General features: G+C 40.5%; 1 protein-coding gene across 3 annotated transcripts in view; it reads right to left on the reverse strand.

Moving 5' to 3' along the window:
- Positions 1 to 24,571, reverse strand: part of phkb (phosphorylase kinase, beta) — a 109,800-nt gene that overhangs the window by 63,578 nt on the left and 21,651 nt on the right. For all 3 annotated transcript variants that reach the window (XM_084354097.1, XM_084354098.1, XM_084354099.1), the window contains 6 exons: positions 20,326 to 20,433; positions 19,349 to 19,429; positions 15,091 to 15,206; positions 9,018 to 9,081; positions 4,312 to 4,407; positions 2,635 to 2,832 (listed from right to left, as the gene is read on the reverse strand). In XM_084354097.1, coding sequence (XP_084210223.1) covers positions 2,635 to 2,832; positions 4,312 to 4,407; positions 9,018 to 9,081; positions 15,091 to 15,206; positions 19,349 to 19,429; positions 20,326 to 20,433 — 663 coding nt within the window. The remainder of the gene's footprint in view (positions 1 to 2,634; positions 2,833 to 4,311; positions 4,408 to 9,017; positions 9,082 to 15,090; positions 15,207 to 19,348; positions 19,430 to 20,325; positions 20,434 to 24,571) is intronic.

Below are 24,571 nucleotides of genomic sequence, written 5' to 3' on the forward strand. Positions count from 1 at the left end.
GCTGTGAGAGCCATGAGCAACAATCTGTCAAGTCATACACAAAACAGTTCACTGCCAGCCACAAAGTCGTCAAATCACAACTGAACTATATTTGAAAAAGAAAGACATATTTTGTGTCTTTTGTAAATTACTTTGCAGAATCTTATTTGAAAAGAGCAATCACCTTCAGGAAAGCTGTTTCCTGGTGCTTGTTTTTCAAAACTGTCAATAGACAGTTCATCTAGATGAAACTGGCATTACTGATTTGTGGCCACTTGGGAGCAGCACAACAAGTGTATGCAGATGTTAGCAGAGTAGTTGCCTATTTACATACTGAGTGAATATCAAGCAACACAAGCACTCTTTTGCAGTGATGTTTTTGGGGCCACCAGCGAACATACCACAGTCCAATATTCACTCTGTTTTAGCTTTGTTTTGGTCTCCGTCAAATCCTGATGGAAATATTGGGCTTTTAAGCTACTAGGATGCTGGCAAGGAGCCTCAGATGTAGTTCACTGAGCAGTTTCCCACAAAACTAGATGGTATTTTACTTTATTCACAACAAACTGTGACTTTCTTGACTTGAAAAATTATCTTTTTAATTCACAAACATCCTATGTGTGAATCGTGGCACTATTCAAAGGGTCTTTGTCTCTCCCCTTTGGCTAATGTACATTTTTTTTTATCCGAAATAAGGTCCCATGAGGTCCACCAGAGGGGTCATGACCATATTACCAGGGGTAAATTTATTGGAATATTGCCTATCTTTTTATCCAGGGGTACAAAAAGTAGCACAAATGATCATAAACTGCCCAAACAATTATCAACCACTTGGGTGGAAAGCTACCTAACCTGGCAAAACTGCTCTGCTATTTGGTGCTATCATTAACCTTTTTAAGCAACCTTTTTTCCAAAGAAAAGTTTATCTTCAAACTATGAACTTTCACTCTGAGTATCAGATGACCTTGATGATTTTTGACTTCAAAGTCTGAATGTCCCACCAGTAGAGCTGATGAGACCTTATGGATGAGATGTTAAACATCTTCCAGATCAAACATAAACCCCAGTAGCCTCTGACTTTCTGCTTGTAGATCTCTCTTTTTCCTTCCATCTGCCTCTCTGAGCTCATTAATTCTGGGAGGTTAGCTCTGAAGCTAATGCAATGATTTGTTTAGCATTAAGAGTCCAGCCTCTGATTAACTCAGCGTACACTCACTGAGCTGATTCTGAAGTGAATGCAATGTCATTTCACCGGGATCACCGGGGATTCGAAAAAGGACAATGAATGCATGGTCATTCACATACATATATATGCATGAGCACACCCACTGACAGGGACTTACTAACACACACACGCACTGAGATTGGGGGTGAAATACCTGGGGGATTAAAACACTCGAAATGGGAGATGCTAAGTCACAAGGAGATTTCTTAGCATTTTCATAAAAAAGATAATATCTTTAGAGGCTTATACATTTCAAAAACTTTTCAAATGTCACGCTCAAGCACTTTCAAGTTGAACTTTTTCAGGTGTGCATTGCCAACCATTGGGACGCCTTTTCATCTGCATTAACAAGTGGTTGCCTGAAATGAACTCTAACTTCGTTTCTACACACTATATCATTCCTTAACTTTAATTTCAATTGAGATACCTTGGTATCAGTGAAACTGCAAACAATTGAAACCACGGCAGAGAAAACTGATGACCTGTCTCACACCTGTGTTTTCCAAAATTGCTGCTGTTTTTCTCTCTATGCAGTGTTTTGCAATTTTTTTTATAGGTCTCCTCCAAGACCTAAAGTTCAGTTTTAGTCACAGTGGACCACTGGGAATCACTTGTGTTGAAAAGTGGCAGGGACATAAAAGCTGGGATTCAACATATGTGATTGTAGGCATTGTAATGGCAGTAATCAGTATGACGTCAGAGTAGATAATAATTAAATGTTAAAAAAATTGCATAACAGCGCACTGAAAGGGCATACGGCAGAGTTGACAACATTAAAATGTGCAAAACAGGCAATAACATTGATCAACCAACTATCAATCGTCAATATGCATCACATCCACAACTTCAACACTGTGACAATTGAACAATGCCAATATTACATTAACTGTAGAAAACACCAGTGCATGTCAGTCAGCCTTTTTCATTTGTTGAATAACATTTCTTGGAGAAAGCTATTTTTCAAAACATTTTAAACAAATATTGCTCTAAAAAGTTATGGGGAGGAAATCGGCCATTTTAAAAAGAGGTGGGGACATCTATGCGACTGCAATATTTCAAACAGCTGTCTGCAAAGTTGGTGATCTAAGTCTGTTTTTGCTCATACCTCTCTAACAGGATATTTCCTGTAATGGAAGAAGGGACTTTCATCTCCAGTGGTGTTCCCCAGGGGTCTATCCTGGATCCTTTATCTGTTTACCTAAATGCTCTATTTAAGAAATGTTATCTACAATAACTATTCTAATTGCTATGCTGACAACACTCCACTGTAAGTTTTACTTAAACCTTGAGGAGTGAGCAACATTGTCAGTATTTTTCAGGTCTGTCACAATTGTTTTAAGCACCTTCAACAATCCAGATCTTGACGCAAAGGCCCATTGTCTACAATCAAAAGTTGAAGTAATTAAGAAAATGAATACAAAAACACTGACCTTCATTTCAGCAGGCTTGTAGTAGCGGCGGTTCTTGTCTTCATTTGCAGTGCGGTAGCCATCACGGAGGAAACGCTTAAAGCCGTATTTTCCCCGCAGCTTGCGAACAATCTTGTCCAGTGTCTGACTGTAGAGGGCGTCATCGTCCACTGCAAAAGCAGGGTAGCTGATGGTTGGAAGCAAGGCTGCATCTGTGTTCTGTCAGGGAGAAAAGATTTAGCTAACACTGCTGCACAATGGTTTGTCTACAGTGTAGGAAACTGTTAATTAACTGTTGATTAGATAACAAGGAATTTCCAAGGAATCCTAACCACACTAATATTACTAGTCATATATGTTTTGAGTCAGAACTGTGTGAAGAAGAGCAGAAGCCTCTTACCAAGCTCCTGGTTATGAGCAGCACTTTACAGCAGCCTTAATCACAATCAGGACTGCCTGACTAAATTTCAATTTGAACAATCATTAGGAATGAATATTGTTATTAGCCTCGACAAACTATTATGACTGGGCATCTTATTCTCTCATTTCATTTTTTTGTTTGGTTTACTCTATTAAGCAATGAAAATGAAAGCTATTAAGCACTGGCCTCACTGCAAACAGCTATGAATATTTAGGGTTTATTAACAGACAGACAGCGGAGCTTCCCGGGCTGCTGTCCGTGCATTGAAGTCCCTAATAACAGCAGTGGGATGCTTTCTAGACAGCTATGGACCAGATTTCAGTGCAAGATGTGGTTGACTGTTTGATGCTGCTTTCATGGTTTGCACTGAAACCTTTTTTTAAATTTGCACGCATCTCTACAATTGCTGATTTGTCTGCTCCAATCCCCTCTTATTCTTCGACTTCTTGTTACAGCTCCAATCTACATGTTAACATCCTCGGCAGCAGCCGCAGCTAAAATGAGATATCGGCTTGCAGAACACATTCGGTGCAGGTATTGAATGTGTCTAGAATATTGAATTTCAGTCTGTTGCTGTAGTATACAAGATGCTGATACCATATTGAAATTTTGGTTGTATTCGCATTGACCCACAGTATGTAAGTCTCTCTCTTTCCAACTCCTCAACAGGAAGACAGCTATAACGCCGCTCTGGTCCTCTAATTACTCTAATTTCCTCGCAAGCTGATGGCGGCCATTCTGCCTGACACATCCAGCACACAGAGAGAGAAATGTGATCATTTAAGTGCTGGAGTGGAGAGCAGGGAATGATTTCGCTCTTGCTTTTCATCCATGTACCATTTTTTTCACACCTTGCTTTTTCAGCTCTGCCTCCCCTCCAGCTCTGCAGCCACCTCTCACTTCCCCCCATTTCAAGTCACAGTGAACCATCAATAGCGCGGGCATGGGCGGTGTAATGACTTCATCGTGAGGAAGATGCATTGCTGAATTACAAATGCCCTCTGACACATCGACATGAGCGCGTATTTCGTCTCGTGTGCACAATTAACCTGGCGCGTATGTGGCAGGCACCTATTTCAGTCTTTGAATGGGGGAGAATATGCACACGGCTGAGCGAAAGAAGGATAAAGTGGAGCAGATTGCATCGACAGTGTACAACAGTCGACATCTTTCTAAGTGCTACAGCAGAAAAACTAGCTATCTCTGAACCAAATTTGCTTGTAATTGTTAGTCATTTGTGGAGTGGTTTGAGTAGTTCCAGAGATGGATGGACTCACATGTGAGCGAGACTCTCGGGGCAGGAGGGAGCACAAGGTTTGCCTGTTTCTGTTGTGGGCGTCCAGATCCACAAATATCACCGACCATGAACAACCCTGCAGAGCAAAACACATACAAAGACAGCAGCACAGTCACAGCTCAACTATTCTCAATTTACAGGTGCAACGACGGCACAGAGTCACATGTTCCGAGACTGCACACCCACAGAAACACAGAGACGCACAACAACTTCTCCATCATTTATCAGAAAAAAACATTTGACAGCTAAATGGCTAAATGGCCCATTTTAAAGCCCCTACCATCGCACCTCTCACCTCCAGGCTGATATTTTTGGCTTGCACATGTTTTTGAAGTGCAGTGTGGGAGTGCTCGAACAACAGTGAGTCGAGAGTTATCCTATCACTCAAAAAGTCACCAAGTGCTGCTACTACGATGCAGTCCGTCCGTCCAGAGCACTTATACACCTCTGGGTGAAAGGAGGGGGCAGGTTTATGTTTTTACTTGGTAAAGGGAGTCATCAAAACTTTTCTGGTTCTAAAAAGCTAGTCCTGTTCAATTCCTCCATCCATCAGCTGCAGTTATATAAAACCAACTGAGTCACTCCTGCAACCTGCTAAGCAGTTTCTAATGTAAGTCAAATACATAATGTATGAATATTGCCGGAGTCTATTTTTTTTCCCTCTAAAAACAGATCCGGCCAGGGCTTTTAGTCAAATCAGCAAGCTTTCCTGTAGCAATTTGCATAGTGCAGTGGATTGCTGGCCACCGGTGTAGGCAGCTGTGTGACAAGTCAGTAAAATGGTACTCTCAGGGAAACCTTTTCTCTTGTTATAGCAGCAGAGTGTAAGACGACCCAGCGTGTAAGATGAATGCTTTCACCGTGGATGTGTGCTCTTTTGACTGTTTCCTTCCATGGGCTAACATTTTCTTTTTATTGACATTCAACAGTCCAAACAGTCTTTTATGTATGTTAACCCTTTAAAAGTTAGACCCAGAAAAAATAAATGGAAAAAATATTGATTTTGCCATTCTTAGTTGCTTTAGGCACTTTTGACACCAACAACAAACAAAAATATACATATATGTATATATGTATATATGTATACGTATTATTATTTTGTCAACTGAACAGTTTTTAGATTATGTGCCCTAATGCACTCTAAATAGGGACTCAAAGTTAAATAAAATACATTTTTATCCACACATCGTTGTTTATGGAGTGTGTTTGAGTGTGTACCTAATAAATACAATATTTATCCAACAACAGACATATGTAAATATTTATATGAAATCAAAGAATTAACAACAAGTAAACACACAAGTAAAAATTCCACAATATCTAATTTCTGCCACTAGGGGTCCCTCAATCGAAACAATGAAAACAAAATACATATTTTGATGACACTGAACTTATGTGAGATATTCAAAGTAGTTGTCTTCAAAACAAAAACCCAGCTGAATTAAAGTTTTATCCATGTCACAAGAATGTTTAATGTTGTTGGAAACATTTCGGATAATGTAAGTACACAACTCCATCCAACCATCTGTAACAGCTTATACCCTGCACAGGAGAAGTGGTGGCAGAGGCCAATTCAAGCTGGCACTGGGGCGAGCAAAGGGGTACACACTGGACAGGTCGCTTGTTCATCACAGGGCTGACATATAGAGACAAACAACTATTCACACTTACATTCACAGCTAAAGGCAACGTAGAGAAATTGATCAACCTAACCTGAGGATGCAGGAGGACCCAGAAAGAACCCAACAAAAGTCTTCTATAGACATTTCTATGGGGCAATGTTATTTGTTATATGTTTAACCAATGATCATATAAAAATAAGTCCTACAAGCTAAAGAAAAGACTTCGCAGAACAGGATCAGACTTGTTTTTGGGAAACAGTACAACTGATTTTTTAGAGCCATGGAGCTTCTTCATATGGTTTTCTACAAGCTATTATTGACTTTCAAACACAGGAAAACACAGGACACACCCTCCATCTACAAAAATATTATTGCACTTCAATTCTTCAAATCTTTGAAGGAAATTCAAATCTTTTTGAATTACCAGTATCAGTAGTATCACGCTGGATTTATCTAATTACCGACTGTATGTTAATCTCAATGCTCTCAAGAGCAAAATACATACTGGTATAATAATTTCATTAAAAATACCTTGAAATAAGATGAGATTTATCACACTAACAACAGAAAACGTTGTACTTAAAGTGTAACTAAACCCCTAGGTTTTGGCTGAGGTGCATCTGGGCTGGAAATTCAAAAAATGCCTTGGTTGTGGGCGGGGCTCCAGGAGCAGTTAAGACACATCCAGTCACTCTGTGCAGCCTCCAACAGAGCCCCCCCCCCCCCCCCCCCCCTCCCACACCACCACCACTACACTCACACACACAAAAACACACACAGAGGGGCGGGGCGAACAGTGGTGGCTCGTGATGTAAGCTGCCTCCAAAACGTCATCGGCCTCCATCTCAGCCAATAGCAAAATTCGATTGTAATAGCTGGGTTTCAACCCATAGAGGGCAGTCACTCTTACGTTTTTAAAACAAAATACACCAAATTGAAATACTTTGACTAAAATGTCAAGAGTTGGACCAGAATACATCAACAACACTACTTCATACCCAAATACATTTGTTTTCAGCAGAAAAAAGTGGTTCGGGGGTTTAGTTACACTTTAATGCCAATATTCAGTTTTGGTGAAAACAAACAAAGTCAGTAATGATAACTGCCTTTGTTTGTACCATTTATGGACAGCTCAACTAATTGATTGTTTTTTTTATCTGCATTTACATCATTCTGTTCAGGGAGCCGTCTGAAACTAAACTACTTCAAAACTAATTGTGATTACTTTTGAAAACTGAGCAAGACACATCCCAAGAGTCACGTTTGGCAGGAAGCCGCCTGAAAAGGGTCCTAAAAACTGCTAAAACTCTTCAACCTACTACTGGAAATGCTCTTGGAGATGCAGGATATCAAAACTGAAAATGTGCTCCACCAATTGGCAGAGAAAACCATTCAACAATTCAATTTAATTTAATCGAGATTTGAACTGTGACCTACAGTCTTTAATAATTACGTGCAACAACTGCCAATGTAAACCAAAAAAACTGCGATATTTGCAAGTTTTTCCTGTCTCCATTAAACCCCACTTAGCCCTTCCACCCACTTAGCCCATGTCCCTCTATAATAAAAAGGTGACTATATAATGAAAGTCAATTACACGCCAACATAATCTATTTCAGAAAATCATCACCTGTCACTGTTATTATATTAGCAGTGACGGGGTTCTACGTCTACAGATTTATGTCAAAATAAATCTCTATTCCACACACACACACACACACACACACACACACACACACACACACACACACACACACACACACACAAAAGACTGCACCCCTGCTCTTCACTGGATGTGAATTGGTTGACAATGCCCATGTAGAAAGTGGAAACTGTTACGACTTGATTGTCCAGCTCTGTGAATATAATGACAGGCTATAACATTCATTTGAAGTATCCTCCTCTTGTCGAGATCGATTTAATCCACAGAGATCGATGTGTCACACCGCGAAGCTGCTACCTTTGGGTCGGAAAAATCATGAGGAAAATCAGAAGTACACAAAACTCAAGGCTGTGTGTCCATTCATCCACTGCAGAGGCTACACACCCACAACAGCCTGCAACCAGTTTGATAGTGGAGTTCAGAGTGTGCTGGTTGGGGGTGTCGCGTTTTGCGTTGGAGCGCTGAGAGTCGGCTGCGAAATCAAGATTGATAGAGATCATTAATAGGCAACTGCGTGACTTGTAGAACTTCCATCCCCACAGAGGGACAAGAGACTGGATGAGACACACACTTGCATACACGGAGGCCCCACAAAGCATGGATCATAAAGCAGCCACCTCTGTAAATTGATTCTTTCAACAAGCTGAGCATGATGAGAAAATCCATTTCCAGGCACAGTTAAACCCCTCATTTCGCCGCTGATCAGAAGAGAGAAACAAACAGCGACTTTAATATACACTCATCCTAACTGCCTCGTATGATGATCAGAAAACTACTTCAAGTTCAGATGCATTAAATGGCCAAAGAAACCATCATCGCCGGCGAAAGACCAAGGGGAGAAAAGAGGAGGAAAAGATAATAAGAGAGGAGGCTTGCTAAGTGCAGGGCTTCATTTTCCAATCCATTAGCAGGTGTAATGAATGTCTCTGTTTTTCCTTCCCTCCACACAAGCTGAAAAAAAGAAACATATCCACTAATGGATACTGCAAACCAGGAACAAACATCAACTGTGGCCATCGATCAAAGTCGATAGAAACACAAACAATTTGCTGAACCAGACACAAACATACTTAATCAATCTACCGATGGTCAAACGTCCACTTGGTGAAATAGTCTTGCATCGATGACTAATCATGCTGATGATGTCTAGTTGGTAAAACAGCCGTGGCTACAGAGGCAGCTCATTCTTTTTGTAGGATGGCGACAAACATGCTGCATATCTCCCGGATGTATGGAGCTGTAATGGGCCTCAGCAGATTTGAATTAGAAAATAGGTTGTCTACTGTATCTATAATACGATCTTGCCCATCTGACACGATTAGACAAAAGACAAACACACGTGTGTCCAGGGACTCGTTTAGGGGGAGGAGTGTGCCAGAAGCAGGTGAAATATTCAAATACCTGGTTTCCAAACAGGTTGAATCCATTGATGGCCTCCAGAGCAGCTTTAGCCAGGCCCACAGAGCTGCGGAGATAAGAAAACTGAGATTAAGTGGATTTCACTGACATTGATACATTATAGGCTAGATGTGAATGAATATCCAGTAATGTAACTTTATCCTTCTACTCGACCAAATCTCTTTAGTTACTAGTTACATTTCAGATTAGAAATATGTGGTTCTCACAGGACAGCGATACTACAAACATATGATTATCTTACAGACCATCATGCATTGCTGTGGATTAAAGGTGCTTTATGTAAGAATTTTAGTTGAAAACAAAACAGGAATAACAGTTTTGACATTATGGCATCCATGCATCATGTCGAAGTTAGCATGCTATCCAGCTAGCCCTGGCCTGTCCCGCCTCAAAGCTCCTATGCTAGCAGCGTGAACACCAACCCCCTGGTGCTCCAAGCTCACCGATTGAACGGCTAGCTGTCACTGAATACGACAGGTAGCCAATTCTTGCATAATGCACCTTTGAACTACAGCAAAATGAGCTCAACCTTGACATCCACAGCAGTAAAATACAACATCAACAATAATGCAGCAGTGATATTCATCTAAAAACATCAGATATTTTACGCTTACTCTGACTTTTAAAAGCACTGAGAAATTGGGATTCATACAGTTGTTTTTTTGCTTTGGACAGAAGCCAGTCTGCTAGCGGTAGCAATGTTGCGAACACACACACCAAAAGTTATACCACAGGAAAACACTTGGAAGCAGGGAATTTGTCTATTGTCTAATTCCGCTTTAAGTAAAGCTTTAAATGCAAACATTTTACTTCTAGCGGAGTATTTCCAGTGTGGTATTTCTCTTAAGTAAAGGATCTGGATAATTCTTCCACCCCTGTGAATATCTTCTGACTCATGGACAGGAACAATAAGCGTCTTTCAATGGTCAGATAAAAAAATGCATTCAGAATCACACTTGAATCTTAAGCTGCTATCTGTTAGGACTGAATAAAGCTGAGGGCTCCTAAGATTGTGGTCTACTGTAGATAATGGATCTCTTTAATAAAAACCTTATACTGAATTTCACACTGGCTGGCCACTGTGATTGCAATGCAGACTAAAAGTGAACCAATTTTACTGTCATTTTGTTTCTGTTTCTACCCCTGCCAAGATTTCCCTAGAAAAGAAAAGGAGGGGGGTAAAAATTGCCAGAAACTTGGCGATGACTGGCGGTAGATCTGCTGACATATCAAAATGCATTCAATACCATTAGTGAAGCCTGAGTCGATGCTCAAAATACAGAGGATGGCTGGCTAATTCAGCCTGGACAAGAGCTCTGTTGAAACTACTTCTGTATAACATACACGCACATACTGAAAAGGGAATGCCAGGACTGGTCAGAAAGGAGCTATGATGCTTGGTGGGGAAACAGGAGGTTAAAAAGTGACTCTGGGAATCAGGAGCAAAACAGCATCGTGATGCAACAGTTTCAGTTCACAGTTGGAGATATAGCTTTGAATGATGAAAATGTTGCTGCAGACTATTACTCATACTGTAGACTGTATTCTTCTGTTACGCTTACAGAATACAGTAGAGTAAGTCATTGTCCAGAGAATTCACAGTGTGTGACTGGGCATGTTGATGACATTGATGTTGCATCCAGTGGAGCTGCTTCCTACTCAGTCACTCCACAGATGTGTCCTTCTACTCCTCCTGCGCACTCTACCCAAACAGAGTATTTCCAGTAGGAAAGAGTAGGTCTGACATGGACAGTCTCCAATTGTTGGATACATGTGAAACTTTTAGACTCTGATGATTTTAAGTTGCACTGATGTAAAGTGAATTAAAGATCATGATTTATGTTGAAATATTAATGAATATATGAGCAAAGTCATGTTTCTACATTTCTATTAAAGTGACATTTAACTCATCATATAAAGAGAAATAAAAAAAAAAAATCACGATGCTTACATGATTGGATATGCTACTTTAAATAAAACAGCTCTAGTCTAGCCATCTGAATGGGTGCGATGATAAACATGAGGCAGAAGCAAATAAAGTGAATCATTTGATTTGATATGGATAAATGAGTACGCTGCCAAAATGAATACATCCTTTCCTGTTCGTTTCCACTGAGCCTTTTTCTGCCCACTGGCACTCCGGGGCTAGAAACGACTGTTCAATTTGATGATTTACACAGATCTTGTTTACATGGAGCCATTGTAAATGTGCCCCTGCCACAGTTCACTGTTTGCATACAGCATGTTAACATGTATTACGCAACGACATATATAAGCTAGCTCACTAATTGTGGAAATCCAAAGCATGACCTGGAGGGGAGGAAATACAAGAAGCCCAAGACACAGCGCTTCTCCACTACATCGAATTTGTTATCTTTTCTTGAGGGTATCTTGGCAAGCTGCTGCCAATAGCTTTGGATTGTTGGAGAAAGAAAAAAAAACATGCTTCCCGGAGATAAGGAATGGCAGAAATTGAGGATCTTTATCAAGACACTGAGGGACGAGAGGGGGGCCAGCTCGACCTTGGATGATAAATCAGTTAGGAGTATGTAACACAAACCGACTTCAGTCCTGCTGTTTTAACACGTGTTTCAAAATATAGTATAGACTGTTGATCCTACATTTCTCCTGAACACAGATTATTTGCTCAATGGTCTTTTTGGTTTGGAGGGGCAAGAAGAAGGATAAGAGGCTACAGTCCAATTTGTTAAGACAACATTTGTTATGAACTATATGTTAAGCATTGTGTTGTTTTTTTATGAGCAGCATGGTCTCTTGAGGCCTGTTGTTGGTTGGCTAAATCAACCACAGGATTTCCATAACTAGAGAGGAGAGATTTAATGAAAAAAAAGTGGAATAAACATTAACTGGAAACGCTGCTGCAATTACTTTGAAATGGCTTCATTTCGAAAAACATGTTGTGCTGTACAAACACACTGGTTCATACTCCTGACATTGGCTGATATATTTAAGTTATGGAGGACTTACTGACTACTTACAGGCTCAAATGCAAGCATTTCTGCAGTATCAATTTTCGAGAATTTCCAAAATAAAAGTCCCTAATGTGTAAATGAAGGATTTGGGATTTTGAGATGTTCCTTAAACACATTCATTAAAAATGTTTGAAGGTTTTTGAGTAGGTTTTGCGGTCTTTGCACGTTACCACTCTCTTGCCAAGCTCTGTAGTAACCCTCAGTGCAGACAGAGGCAGAGAGTCCAATCAAATACTATATAATGTCTGGTTTGCAGTGGTGTGAAAACTAAATAAAACTCACACTTTCCTGGTTGGCCCATATACAAAACTATTAAAGTGTTCTGAATGAAAAATGTTAACTGTATAATATATGTATATATATAATAATGTTTGCCTAAAGTTGCTTTAATTGTTATTTTTATATTAACAACGGATCATATGTGAAAAGGGTTAATCATGGTGACGGACCTAAGGGAAAGTATCAGCTGATACTGCATTTCACTCAGCTCTATGGAGCATTTTAGCCTCTTTCAGCATCTGTTTTGTTTTTGAGTTTTGGTCTGTGTCTACTCAATGTGTAAATAAGCCACTAACACCTTTGCTATATCAACGTTACATTGTGATAATATGTCAATGCATTTGCAGCGTTAATTGACTAAAAGTTGATTCATGCTGGTGTTATGTTACAGATTTTTAACATGTGTGTTAAAGTCTGAAACTACTGCTGTAGACTGGGCTCAAATGCAAATTGGTTTGATGAGTTTTGTTTTGACTGTAGATGTAAAAAAAATAAATAATCCCAAATAAAAATGTCCCAATAATCTATGGAGCTGTTGGCATTTAAGAGTCTCACTAACTTGAATGAATGCATATGTTGCTTGTGTTAATATGCAACTCTTTGCTGAGGCATTTATTAACTCTAATGGGGGACATCACAAAAAATCTAGTAATGCAGGTTTAAAAATCTGAAGAGAATGTAAGTGTTCGACTGGTTTATAAACAGACAAATATGATTTATATTGGAATTTATTTGAGAGATTAACCTTAAGAAGTCAGCTTTAATAAAAACATAAAAATATATATTGGAGGCATCCACCAACTTAAACAAGGACCAAAGTAAAGCAGATGAAACGTTGTTTAGGATTAACAAATATTTCTGTCCTATAATTCTTGTTTTAAAGCAGGCATTAAAAATTTAAAAGACTTGTACTTCAAAGCAGATTTCCTCTTTTCTCCTACTGCCAATAATTATAAACACATAAAACATAATGGTGAGTCTATGCTCTGGTTTTGTAAACGCCTAACTGTCAATACATTAACAGAAACTCTGCTCAGCCTTCTTTTGTGATCTTCTGCTGGAAATGTTCAGACATGGCAATCAAGAGTGGAAGGGAGAGATATATTTATATCTTCATTCATCATAACAGCTTTTTCAGCCAAACACTATCACTGTTTGCATCTCTTCTGCTTTCAGAGCCTCAATAATTATAATGTAATACCTCCAATGACTCTATTCCTCAATAATGTTCATGCCTCTGTTTCTCCCCGAGTATATTCTTCCTTTAACCTTTATTCCACACCATTCCTTCCTTTTGTTAAATCCTTCCATCCTTCCTCCCTTCCTTGCTGAATGCCCTATAACATTATTACATCACAGAGTGTTTCTTAGGTTACTGAGGCATTCGGTTGTCCATTCCTCCCGTGTTGCTATTGGTATTGATTGTCTACTTCAGTGTATTTTCCAAGAAAGTTTCAACCTCTGTGTTACCACACACCCACACACACACTCTGGGTAACAGAACTGAGCAAAAGCTCATATGCAACAGTGAAATTTACAGCATCACAGTGACTTGTGACACAGTGCAATCTATAAAGCTCTGTGTGTGTATGTACTGAGAATCAATTTTTGCTACAGTGTGCTTCCCAGTGGCACTGAGGAGAAAATAAAGCTGATCTCAGTCACACTCTCACTGTAGTTTCGGTGGTGTGGTAAATTAAGCTGGTGTATCTGACGACAGCGATACAGTTGGCTAAAGTGCTGTGGATGTTATAGACAGCCATCTCTTTGATTTATACGAGGAAAATAAGGCTGGAATGTTTATTGAGACTGGATATCAGCATCTGGTTTCGATTAGAGTAACACTTCACATACTGTAAGGTGCAGAAAAATGGGAGTAGTTACTAAGGAACGAGTGAGGATTTAATCAGGAATCACTTGTAAATGAATGAATCAATAATGAGTAATCTCTGAATAACTGTGATTTAAAGACTATGTACAGTAGGAGATAATGAGTTACTAGAGGACAGACTGGGAGATAATATATTAATGAATCATTAGGTAATCAATTGGTTTATAAATATCTGTGAATCAACATACTAACCACTTTCTCAATGAGTTGTTCCAGCCACTGAGTGGCACAGACTAGTAGCAACTCATTAATTACTGATTACTTTATCATAAGTAACTCTGTTTGTGTACCCTTAGTACACAAATGGAGTAAGCCAGTTGCTAATTCTCATAATCATGCAGTAATGAGGGACTACTCAGTATTATGTATCACCTTACATAAAATAAGTAACTAATGATTCACTAAGTAGTAATTAAACAGTCTACTTGTTAACTTACTTACTCAATTTTATGTTTCATTTTACTTAAAGGTACACAAAAAGAGTAATTCATGCTTAAATAATTAGTAATTAATTAGTCGTTAATAGTTTGTGCCACTCAGTGGCTGTTTATGGTCAGTCAGGAACAACTCATGAGGACAGTGTTCAGAAAGTCGATTCACAGATATTTATGACTAATCACTACCTAATGATTCATTGACAGAGAATCTCCCAGTCTGTTCTCTAGCAGCTCATCATTATCTACTATATAGTCCTCAAATCACAGTTATTCGAGGATTACTCATTAACGACTCATTAATTCCTCACTTGTTCCTTAGTAAATACTCACATTTGTGCACCTTATTGTAAAGCGTTACCTCACTTAGTAACAACAGGTAAATATCCACATTTTACCCTCCTTCTATTGACATTTATTCAGCATATTTTGTGTTCGTTGCTGAGCTGTTGACTGACCTGGAATGCAGCTCAGGGCTGCCATTGTTGTATTTGCTGCCTCTCTCCCACATGCCGTAGTCAGGCACCCTGTAGGCTCTTTCCACACAGAACACCAGGTTCTGGATGAAGGAAACCTGCACACAGCAAACACACACATCAAACACAGGAAGGCATGGGACTTTGGGAATGGATACAGTGTAGAGGCGTACAGAATATCTTACAAATATAGACACACACACATGCACTTAAAAGACCTAGGGCTGCAGGTAGGGACCATCTGAGTGATCCATAGTGACACGCACAATCACACAGTACATAATTTAAGCTGCAGCTACACATGCACACAGGGCCTTCGACACACTTGCATACATATACTGGGTGAGTTTTGAGATTGATCTGGGGTGAGGTGTGTGCCTCTTCGTCTCATTATAAAGGTTAGTAAAGTGGACAAGAAAGCTGATTCCTCATCAACGCTCAAGGTCAAACTCACCCTGCAGCCACAGACAAGGTGTAATGAACTAGTTAAGTATGGCAGCATGTGGAGCTGTAGCTCCATTGCCTTTTCCAGTGCTCATGACACGACACTGAATGGACACGCATCACGTCATCCTTTATTGCAAAATTGTAATTATCGATGCATCGCTCGTTCATTACAGTCTATAAAAACAATCAGCAGTGTCCTTGATTTTCGTCACCAAAGGAAACGCTAGTCTCATGATTTAATACTTGTAGTTAGCAGAATTAGGTAGTTTCTGTCGTCTGGAGAGGGATAGTGTGTCTGTGGAGTCAAAATCAATAGGCCCACCTAGAAAAAAACTGAAAGGGTGAGACGTGAAATGTGTGATGCCTTAAAGGCCCTGAATCATTAAAAAGACCTGAAAGTAGCAGCGCGTGTGTGTATGTGTGTGCGTGCGTGTGTGTGTGTGTGTGTGTGTGTGTGTGTGTGCTTGACTGATGGGAGATTTAATCTGAAATGACAAAGCGGGGGAGAGAAGAAGAAGAGAGAGTTGAGAGAGCGAACGAGAAAGATGGTGAAGCTGATCCAACCTGTGTAGGACTTAAATAGGCCAATCTGTGAAGGAGGGCAGGGAGAGAGGGAGCGAGGCAGACGAAGGTGTTAGCTGCTCCTCTCATCATTTGGGGTTTTTTGAGTGGGGTGATTAACGAGGGGAACTTTTTAGTATCTTAATGGTATCTTAATGAATGTTATTGCCCACCGGCCAAACAAGCCTCTCTGTCTCTCTGCAGTTAGATGACTGTCCCTGCCAGATCTGTCTCTTTTAGTTTTTTGGAGGCGGTTTGCGCACATGGGCACATTTGCAGAAGCATACTACATGTGCTGCCGCTTTCAGCTGTGTGCCAGCAGCACTCCAACTGTGCAAAAAATGCATGCACGTGTATTATGAGAGGAAAAACACAGTCTGTGATACACACAGGCTAATGAGACGCTCCATTTCATGCTGCATGAGACTGAAAATGGCATCTGGAAGGAGGTCGATAGTGCATCTTCTCAAAGGACACGCGGCAGCCTTTCTATACCACCTCGAGGAGGAAAAAAAATACCGCAATGCAGCTTCCAGCTCGGTCAAGTAAACACCGATGGACTTCACAAGCAGTGACAGCTAACAACAATCTCATGAATGATACGGTAATAATGTGATTAGTCCGAATGAAACGCTTTTCAAACAGCGTTCAGTGAGATCACAAGTCCTTTTGCCCACTGGATCTGATGTTTCATAATAGAAGGAAGGGGGCAGGGGAGTGAGGGGGGTGCAGACCACTTCAACTTGAATTACACAACCTAATAAGCTGTGTTCAAACATGCAAATAAAGGCTGCTGCACAAAGAGGACTGCCCTCACAAACAAACAAAAAGTTCCAGTGTCAAATTGTTTGCCATCAGCAGTGAGAAAAGGAGAAAAATGAGAGGTTATTAGGAAGGGTTTTCTGTAAACAAAGTGAAGCCTGCACGCACTAATTGGTTAGTGGCAAAATGTTTCACCATGTCCTTACTTTCTTAAGATAAGCCCAATCTAGTAAACAAATGGATTCCTTTACCAGCGGCACAAATTTCAGTGCTCTGTGGCGGTAAGTAAAGCTGTGAAAGAGCAGACTATAAAAACTAACAGAATTAATGAAGTTCCAACTGCTCCTTAGGGCCACACAATAAACAGCTCAGTGTGTAAACCCAACAAGTCGCCTTGTTGTTTTATTAAGTCCAACAATGAAAAAGCAAAAAAGTAAGACACTGGACGGATACATCAAACTTGGAGGAAACCGCTCAAAGCACCTTTTCCGTAATGGTCTGGCTTGGCGTGCTGCCAAATAACATGTTACCGGTTCGATTCCCAGGAGGACATTTAAAGTTCCACAATGAAATCATCTTAATGTTTCCCTGTTGAAAGTCAATTGAGCGGCTCAGCAAAAATATAAATGTGAGCCGAGCTATAAAAGTGAGATACTGTCCCCTGATCCTGCATTTGTGTCAGCTCTCGGATGTCTGCGTGGGATTTAGAGAACATTTAACTGGCTTTAGAAACCCTTTGGTCCGACTTTATAGAACGTAGTTGGATCTTAAGAGGAAAGCATCACATAATTCAAGATTTATGAATCTAATTAGGTCCCATCGTTTGTTTAAGGGTAAACAGAGTTGTTTTAGTGATGCATTTTCACAGTATATGTTTTCATGTGCAAACATACCGTCTAATAAAGGGCAAAAACTATTTCTCATAAAAATCGTGATTCAGTTCAGAGATGCTTAAAAACATGTTGTCAAGTCACATAAGGAGAGAAGGACAAAGGTTTACTAGCTGTAGCAGTACTGAATGTTGATGTCAGCGTACTACTGACAATTAGTATGCTTATATGATGTTGATGTTTAGTAGGTTTGATGTTTTCTATTTTCACTATTAGCACTGTTGGGATCTAACCACATGGTTCTAACAGTTCTCACTAAGTCTATTAAACACTCTGGCTGTCACAGCTACATCAGTAAAATGAGTAGCCAAAACCCCAGTGTGACAGGAGCTGGACTACTCATCAGTCAGACGACCCAGCCCTGCAGGATGCGGTCGCTGGTCTCCTTCACCTCTCCATAGAGGATAGAGGCCACCTTAATAGCTATAACATTAGCACCTGAGATGAGAAATTACAGGAGCTAATAAGCTATGTTAATGACCCGGTTGGAAAGCCGCAGCGCACCATCCCAGAGGTGCTTGGTCAGATAGCGCTGCTATACCAGCGCAAAGCCCAGCTACAAGCCATCGCGAAGCAGGAACAGCTTACCCAGCTGCAAAACAGCTATCACGCTGTGCCGCATGACAACTCCCTCCTACTACAGGAAGTCCAGGCCGGGAAAGATGAGACCTCATCCAAGAGGACTACTGAGAACCTTCATCAACATTAATTTAGGTACTTAGTAGTAAACCAAAGTGATGTACAAATTAAAATTTTGACCTGCTGGTGCTGCTAGATGGAATCATCAAAGTCAGTAGGATTTACCCTATTTGGCCAATTAAGTCCACTCATGGAAATCCAATATAAGAGCGCATACCTCTGCCAAGGCCCAACAGTCCCCTTTAAGTCAATCAAGCCAAATCCAATATTAAACTCGAGAGCCCTGAATCACTCTAAATTTCAAGACATCCAATATATAAATTATATAATTTATAATTAAATCTGTATCCAATTATACTCACTCATAGATACCAGCCACCTAAATACTCCTGATGTTTTCCATCAGGATTTTTTCCAGAGAAATAAAAAAAAATGTTTAAAAAATGCTTCATCTCGCAATGTTAAAGAAAGTAAGTAAAAACTTTCCAGGATCTGTCCCTTTATCAGGATCCACACCAAAAGTTCATAGGGTCTTTTCTGGGCCGGTACCCATCCTTCATACAAGTTTTGTGGAAATTTTGTTTAGTTTCTAGTTTAGTAGTTTTCCTGCTGACAAACCAACAAATGGACACAGGTGAAAATATAACCTCCTCTGTGGAAGTCAGTGGCTATTTCATGGGTTAGGGTTCGTACTCTAAAACATACACAATAAATGTAATGCTGAGCATAAGGGGGAAAACAGCCCACTGCACAGGATCACAAGCAATATTTTTCTTGAGGAGAAGTAAATAGGAAAATTTGTTTTAAACTGTCTGACACTTAAGATGGATACTGATTGCAGCTAGTGGATTAGCCCCAATATCAGACCAATAAACAGGACAGGGCTTTAATCCTTGATGTCCAGAACTGATCATTTGCAGTGATTGTAGTGTCTTGTTTACCTCATCAGTGTTGTAAATGATCTGCAGACCGGAGCAGATCATCTCCACCAGGTACAGCAGAAACAGAGAAACGGCATCGATCTGCAGCAGAGACAGATGGACAGACACAGTGGATGAGATACAATCCAAAACATTACTTTCACTTATACATGGTTTGATATTCCCAAATTTGTCAGTAGAGCAATTCTGTGATTTCCTACAAGACGTCTGCTCCTTATTAGCTATTTGGCTATTAGCATCGGAATGGCATCAACAATAGAGTCTTTTATTTCATAGTAAAATCACAGCCAAGAAGTGAATGAATATACAGTGGGTGTTTAAAATCTACACAGCTTTGATTACTTTTGAGTTTTTCTTTGTCGCAGGCATTATTGTTTTGATTTTCCATCTCGCTCTCTTGATGTATTGGCTATCCTTCACTAGAAATACAGTCACCATCCAGAAGTTACACAGCACATTGACCTTTGTCAATACCATCGACAGAAGAATAAGTTGTTTTAGTGCCAGTTTCATGCACATCCACCTCTGAGTCAATTGAGTAAAGTCAATTTTACGACCGTACATACCAATCACAGGGACGAAGACATGAATCATTCTTTATGGGCATTTTTCTGCGACACTCAATAACAAAAGTCTAATTTGTTTCCTTCATCTTTTGCAGGGTTCACTTCTCACACAGTTTTCTCCCCGACGACAGCCAGCGGGATCATTTTCAATATTGTTACATCAGATATGTGACCAGAGATATAAAATCTGAGTAGTGTCGTGGGATTTTACTCTGCAGTCGTTACGACTCGCAATAAAACGCGTCTCTTTAGCCTTAGGAAGAAGATCTGGACATTTCAATGAGGTGGATAGCTAGCAGTGCATACAGACACACTGTATATATGCTATTGCTGTATGTCAAAACTCCTTTTAATTTTATTCTCTCGATTGAGTGTTTTCTAATTTCCGCACTCGTCTTCGTGCCGGCTGACCTGCAGGTGGTGGTAGTCGCCGTAGGTGTACACCTCATCACCTGTGTCCACGTTGAACACCGAGTGCAGACACTTGGAGGGGCTGGGATCCTGTTTGAACTGCTCCACCTGGTACACGGGGACAAAGAGGACAGAGTGAAAGAGAGAGGCCAAGGGTAAGTAGGGAGCAGTGAGAAAGAGAGTGGGAGTGACATTAATTTCCTCACAAATTCATAGGTAGAGTATACACTGTAGCTGCCTTGAACCCATTCAGAAACACATATCTGGAGCCTTGTACAATACGTAAATGCATGGTAATGTCTGTTAGGCTCCAATGGCTGTATAGCTTTTGTTGTTTTTGTACATTCTATCTTCTTACACCTAAATTGACACTCTTTCCCATCTTTCATTACATTAACTTCATTAAAATTCATCTGCCACTTCAAAATCCAGCTACTTTGGGTGCATATATGCCATTTATGTTCCTTTAAATGCTTCTTTTTGAAGTGCCACTATGACTTCTTTCAATGCCTCCATTTTTGGCATAAACATCAAAACCCTAAAAGCTGCTGTAAGAGTTGATGTTTTAGCTTACTTCCTGTCACTGCAGTTAGCAATCCCCTCCCTCCTCTTACGCCACCACGTGAACGCATTTATCGCCAGCCACAGCAGCAAACAGGAGGAGACACATGGCATGACAGACCAGAGACTCTATAACAGCGACTACTGTTGGAATAAAGAGCTATTTAACCCTTTTTTTCAGCAGCCTTAGTCTTCTTCATATTCAGGTTTCAGCAGAAATTGGAACACATTCATTTTCTTCAGAACATCGACACATTTCTCGTAAGCCTCAGGTCCATGCAAACTTTTAGTGCCTCCAATGAAATTATAACATCTAAGCCTGCCTTTAAGGGGGGGTTCAGCGCCATTAAATGTACGACTCCATGAATCCATGAACACTCTAGTGACACGTAGTGCTGGTTACGGTTGTAACTTGGAACAATCAACATGTCTGTCCTGTGGGCAGTAACAGATATACTGAAACGCTTAACATGGTCGGCTCTGATGCCGGTATAACGGTCACAACTGGGTCAACCACACTACGTCTTGGTTAACAACAAACGGATAAAAGATCCTGAACAATGGGTTATTGGTGTTTTGTGCTCAGTGGTTTCTTGGCAGCTTTGTGTGTATGTTTGCTGCATCGACTCGACTCCCAGGCAAATTACAGCTGGGCCACCAGCCCCGACGTGCGGAGTTATAAATAATTGGCCCTTTGTCCCATTTTACCTCGTTTGTTTCTCTTCTCTCCACCTCTCTAGCTGCTCTCTCCATCATCAAGCCCCCCCTCGCTTTCCCCACTTTTTTCTCTTTCAACCCCCCTGGCCTCCCTCTCTCCTCATTCCTACCTTTCTTTTCCAAGTACTTTCTATTATTCACTCCCCTTTTACTTTGTTGTCCCTCTTGCTCTCTGTGTCTTTATCTGTTTTCTCACACTCCCCTATTTTCCCCACCTTTCTCTCTCTCCATTTCTCTCCTAGTCAGGTCATAGTGGAGACCCTCTGTCCCACTTTTAATGCAACTGCTCCACTTCCCGCCATCCCACAGCAGCTAATACATAGTGTGTGTGTGTGTGTGTGTGTGTGTGTGTGTGTGTGTGTGTGTGTGTGTGTTTGAGTGTGATTGTGGTTGAGTGAGAGAGCTACCTCTGTCAGTAGCAGCCAACAATAGGCACTGCTTTATGTTTCTATAAAACCTACTTCTGTATCAAGGTCTCTCCGATTGTTGCTCCAGTGGGGCCACAGGGTCAAGTGGTTCTACTCTCGGGATATTCTGAGAGGCCCCAGTTCTTACCTATTGGTTAGAGTGCTGCAATGCGCCAATATGAGCTTCAAATTAGTGAAACACTTCAATGCCTGCTGCTCCACAGTAATAGGAAAGCATACTCTACACACCCGCCCTGTGCATTCGTTTTACATCTACCGCCAACACAAACCTCTTACATCTTATTAAACTAATCTCCAGGTCATTCCTTGCCATTTCTGGCTGCAGAGGAGACACACTTGAATTTACAACTGTACAACAGTAGTTCAGAACGCAGGCGGTCCTGGCCGTCCCAGGGCTAGCTGATTAGCATGCTAATTTAAGTAGATATCTCTGCAACACAATACATAGACATCATTATGTCAAAACTGTTATTCATTCACATTCTGTTGATAATTTTAGTTTTAGTTTTTTTGATTTTCAACTAAAATTCTACATGTTGCCCCTTTAAAGGTGAAATCTGTTACTTTGGCCTCTTGGGGGCAGTGCAACAAGCTGTGAACGCAACACTGACATATTTTCTCCTTATAAATTTTCATGGTGAACATAAACAGTATACAGTCGCTTATTTACAAATGCAGCAGTTATGAAGCAACATCAGCAATCAGTCCAATGTTGAATGCAGGTTCAACATTCACTCTCCTGTAAGCTCTGTGAAGGAGCCATATATTTGCGTTAGATTTGTTTTTTGTTGATTTTCACTTATTTAGGTGTGATGACGTGATGTGAGATGGACCCCTTAGTTAACCTATTTAATTTCACCTGTCACCTGGATGCCGGTGTTAGAGAGAAGGAGCGACCTGGAGCGCACATTTTTCGTTTACTGCACGTGCAGCTCACAGTCCTTACCAGTTTTTAGTTCCTTGAATAATTCAATAAAACCTTTAATATGGAACAACTTGGAGTGGACATTAATCATTGGACGGCGCCTAATAAAAAGGTTAATCCTCCCAGTCTCAGCCTCTCAGCAGCTCTAAGAAGCAAGAAGCCGCTGTACTCTGTTTTAGTCGACCAACTCCTGAGTGAAATATGAATCTGGCTGTTGAACTGCTAAATGCTCCATGTCCGCCAACTAATTGTAAACTTTGTCTGCCATTTAGTGTGAAGCACCCATTGTTTTGTTTTTTTAGAGCTTTTTTAGGAGAGAAGAGCTGCCTGCTGCGGCTGAAAATGCTACTATGAGAGCAGTGAAAAGAACCACAACAGTTAAGTGGCGGGCCGTGAAACTGCAATAATGAGTTAAATGCTGCATGGAGATGAGGGATTCTGCAGAGACGGGTAATACGTTTGTGGGACTTATTCACTATAATCAATTATTTGATCCTTTGTTAATATAGAAATACTAATTAGAGCAGCTTTAAGTCCCAAAACTTCATATTTAAGGTATTGATATGTACATATGTATGTATATGTATGTATTCAAAAAAGGCATTTTCTTTGTAAGCAGCATGTTTTAAGCCCTTAATGTTTCTTGGTTCATACATTTCTATCTGCCTGTCAAGCAACCCCGGTGTTTCCCCCACACAGACATAGCCACTCAGGTATATTAACAACCACCCAAGTATATTTGTCGACCCACATTTATCATTTTATTCATATGAGAGACGGACGCATATTTGCAAATGCTCTGCAGAGAAATCCCACATGAAGAAAGTGGTGCTCTCTGATATTACATCCCTCCTGGACTGTGATTCGACCCCTCCTATTTAATGTAGTCCTATTTTTGTCTCGTAAGTGCACCTGGGTGTCGTGATGTTATTGTGTACTGTGTTGGTTTCGATAGGCTACATGATTAGCAACAAGTGTCCTCCACATGTGGCTCCCCTGCTGTTGTAAATAAAATCCATAACAGGAGGTTTGTTTCTTGAGCGACTTTATAAAACATGCTGCTGACGAAGAAAGCAAACAGAGCAGACGCATACTGGGAGAGAGAAACAGGAATGTCTGTGTGCACTGATGTGGACATTTAAAGCAATTTTGAAAAAGAAAATTGATTATTTTTTTAGTTTCATTTGCAGGTTGTCAAACAGATGGCCATTCTGTGGGAAACACTGAACCCTGACACTTCTCAAGTTTAATTTACATTAGCAAATATGTTTTACTAAAGGTGAGTCCACATTTTTAAAACATCCACATATTTAATCAGTTTTCCGTCCACTATACAATCATTGGTTACTTTCTCTGACCTCACCCAGCTGGACAGATGACCTCTAGTCTCTAGAATCAAACATCTGCTGGTTTTGACTTCCTGTCTCTCCACCTGACAGTTCTGACTATTGGTTTGTCCCGACCCCAGAATATTTTCACTTGGCAAAATTCTATATTTCTGAGGGTCAGTACCTCAGTTCCCTACACATCATACTATTGACAGACAGTGGGGCCCAGCTGCTGTATTTGCTCTGTGATATTTGCCCAGCGGTGGCCCTGTGTCACGTCTCCATTA

This window comes from Pagrus pagrus, assembly GCF_965226575.1.
Source record: "Pagrus pagrus genome assembly, chromosome: 1".
In the NCBI taxonomy this organism is placed as follows: Eukaryota; Metazoa; Chordata; class Actinopteri; order Spariformes; family Sparidae; genus Pagrus; species Pagrus pagrus.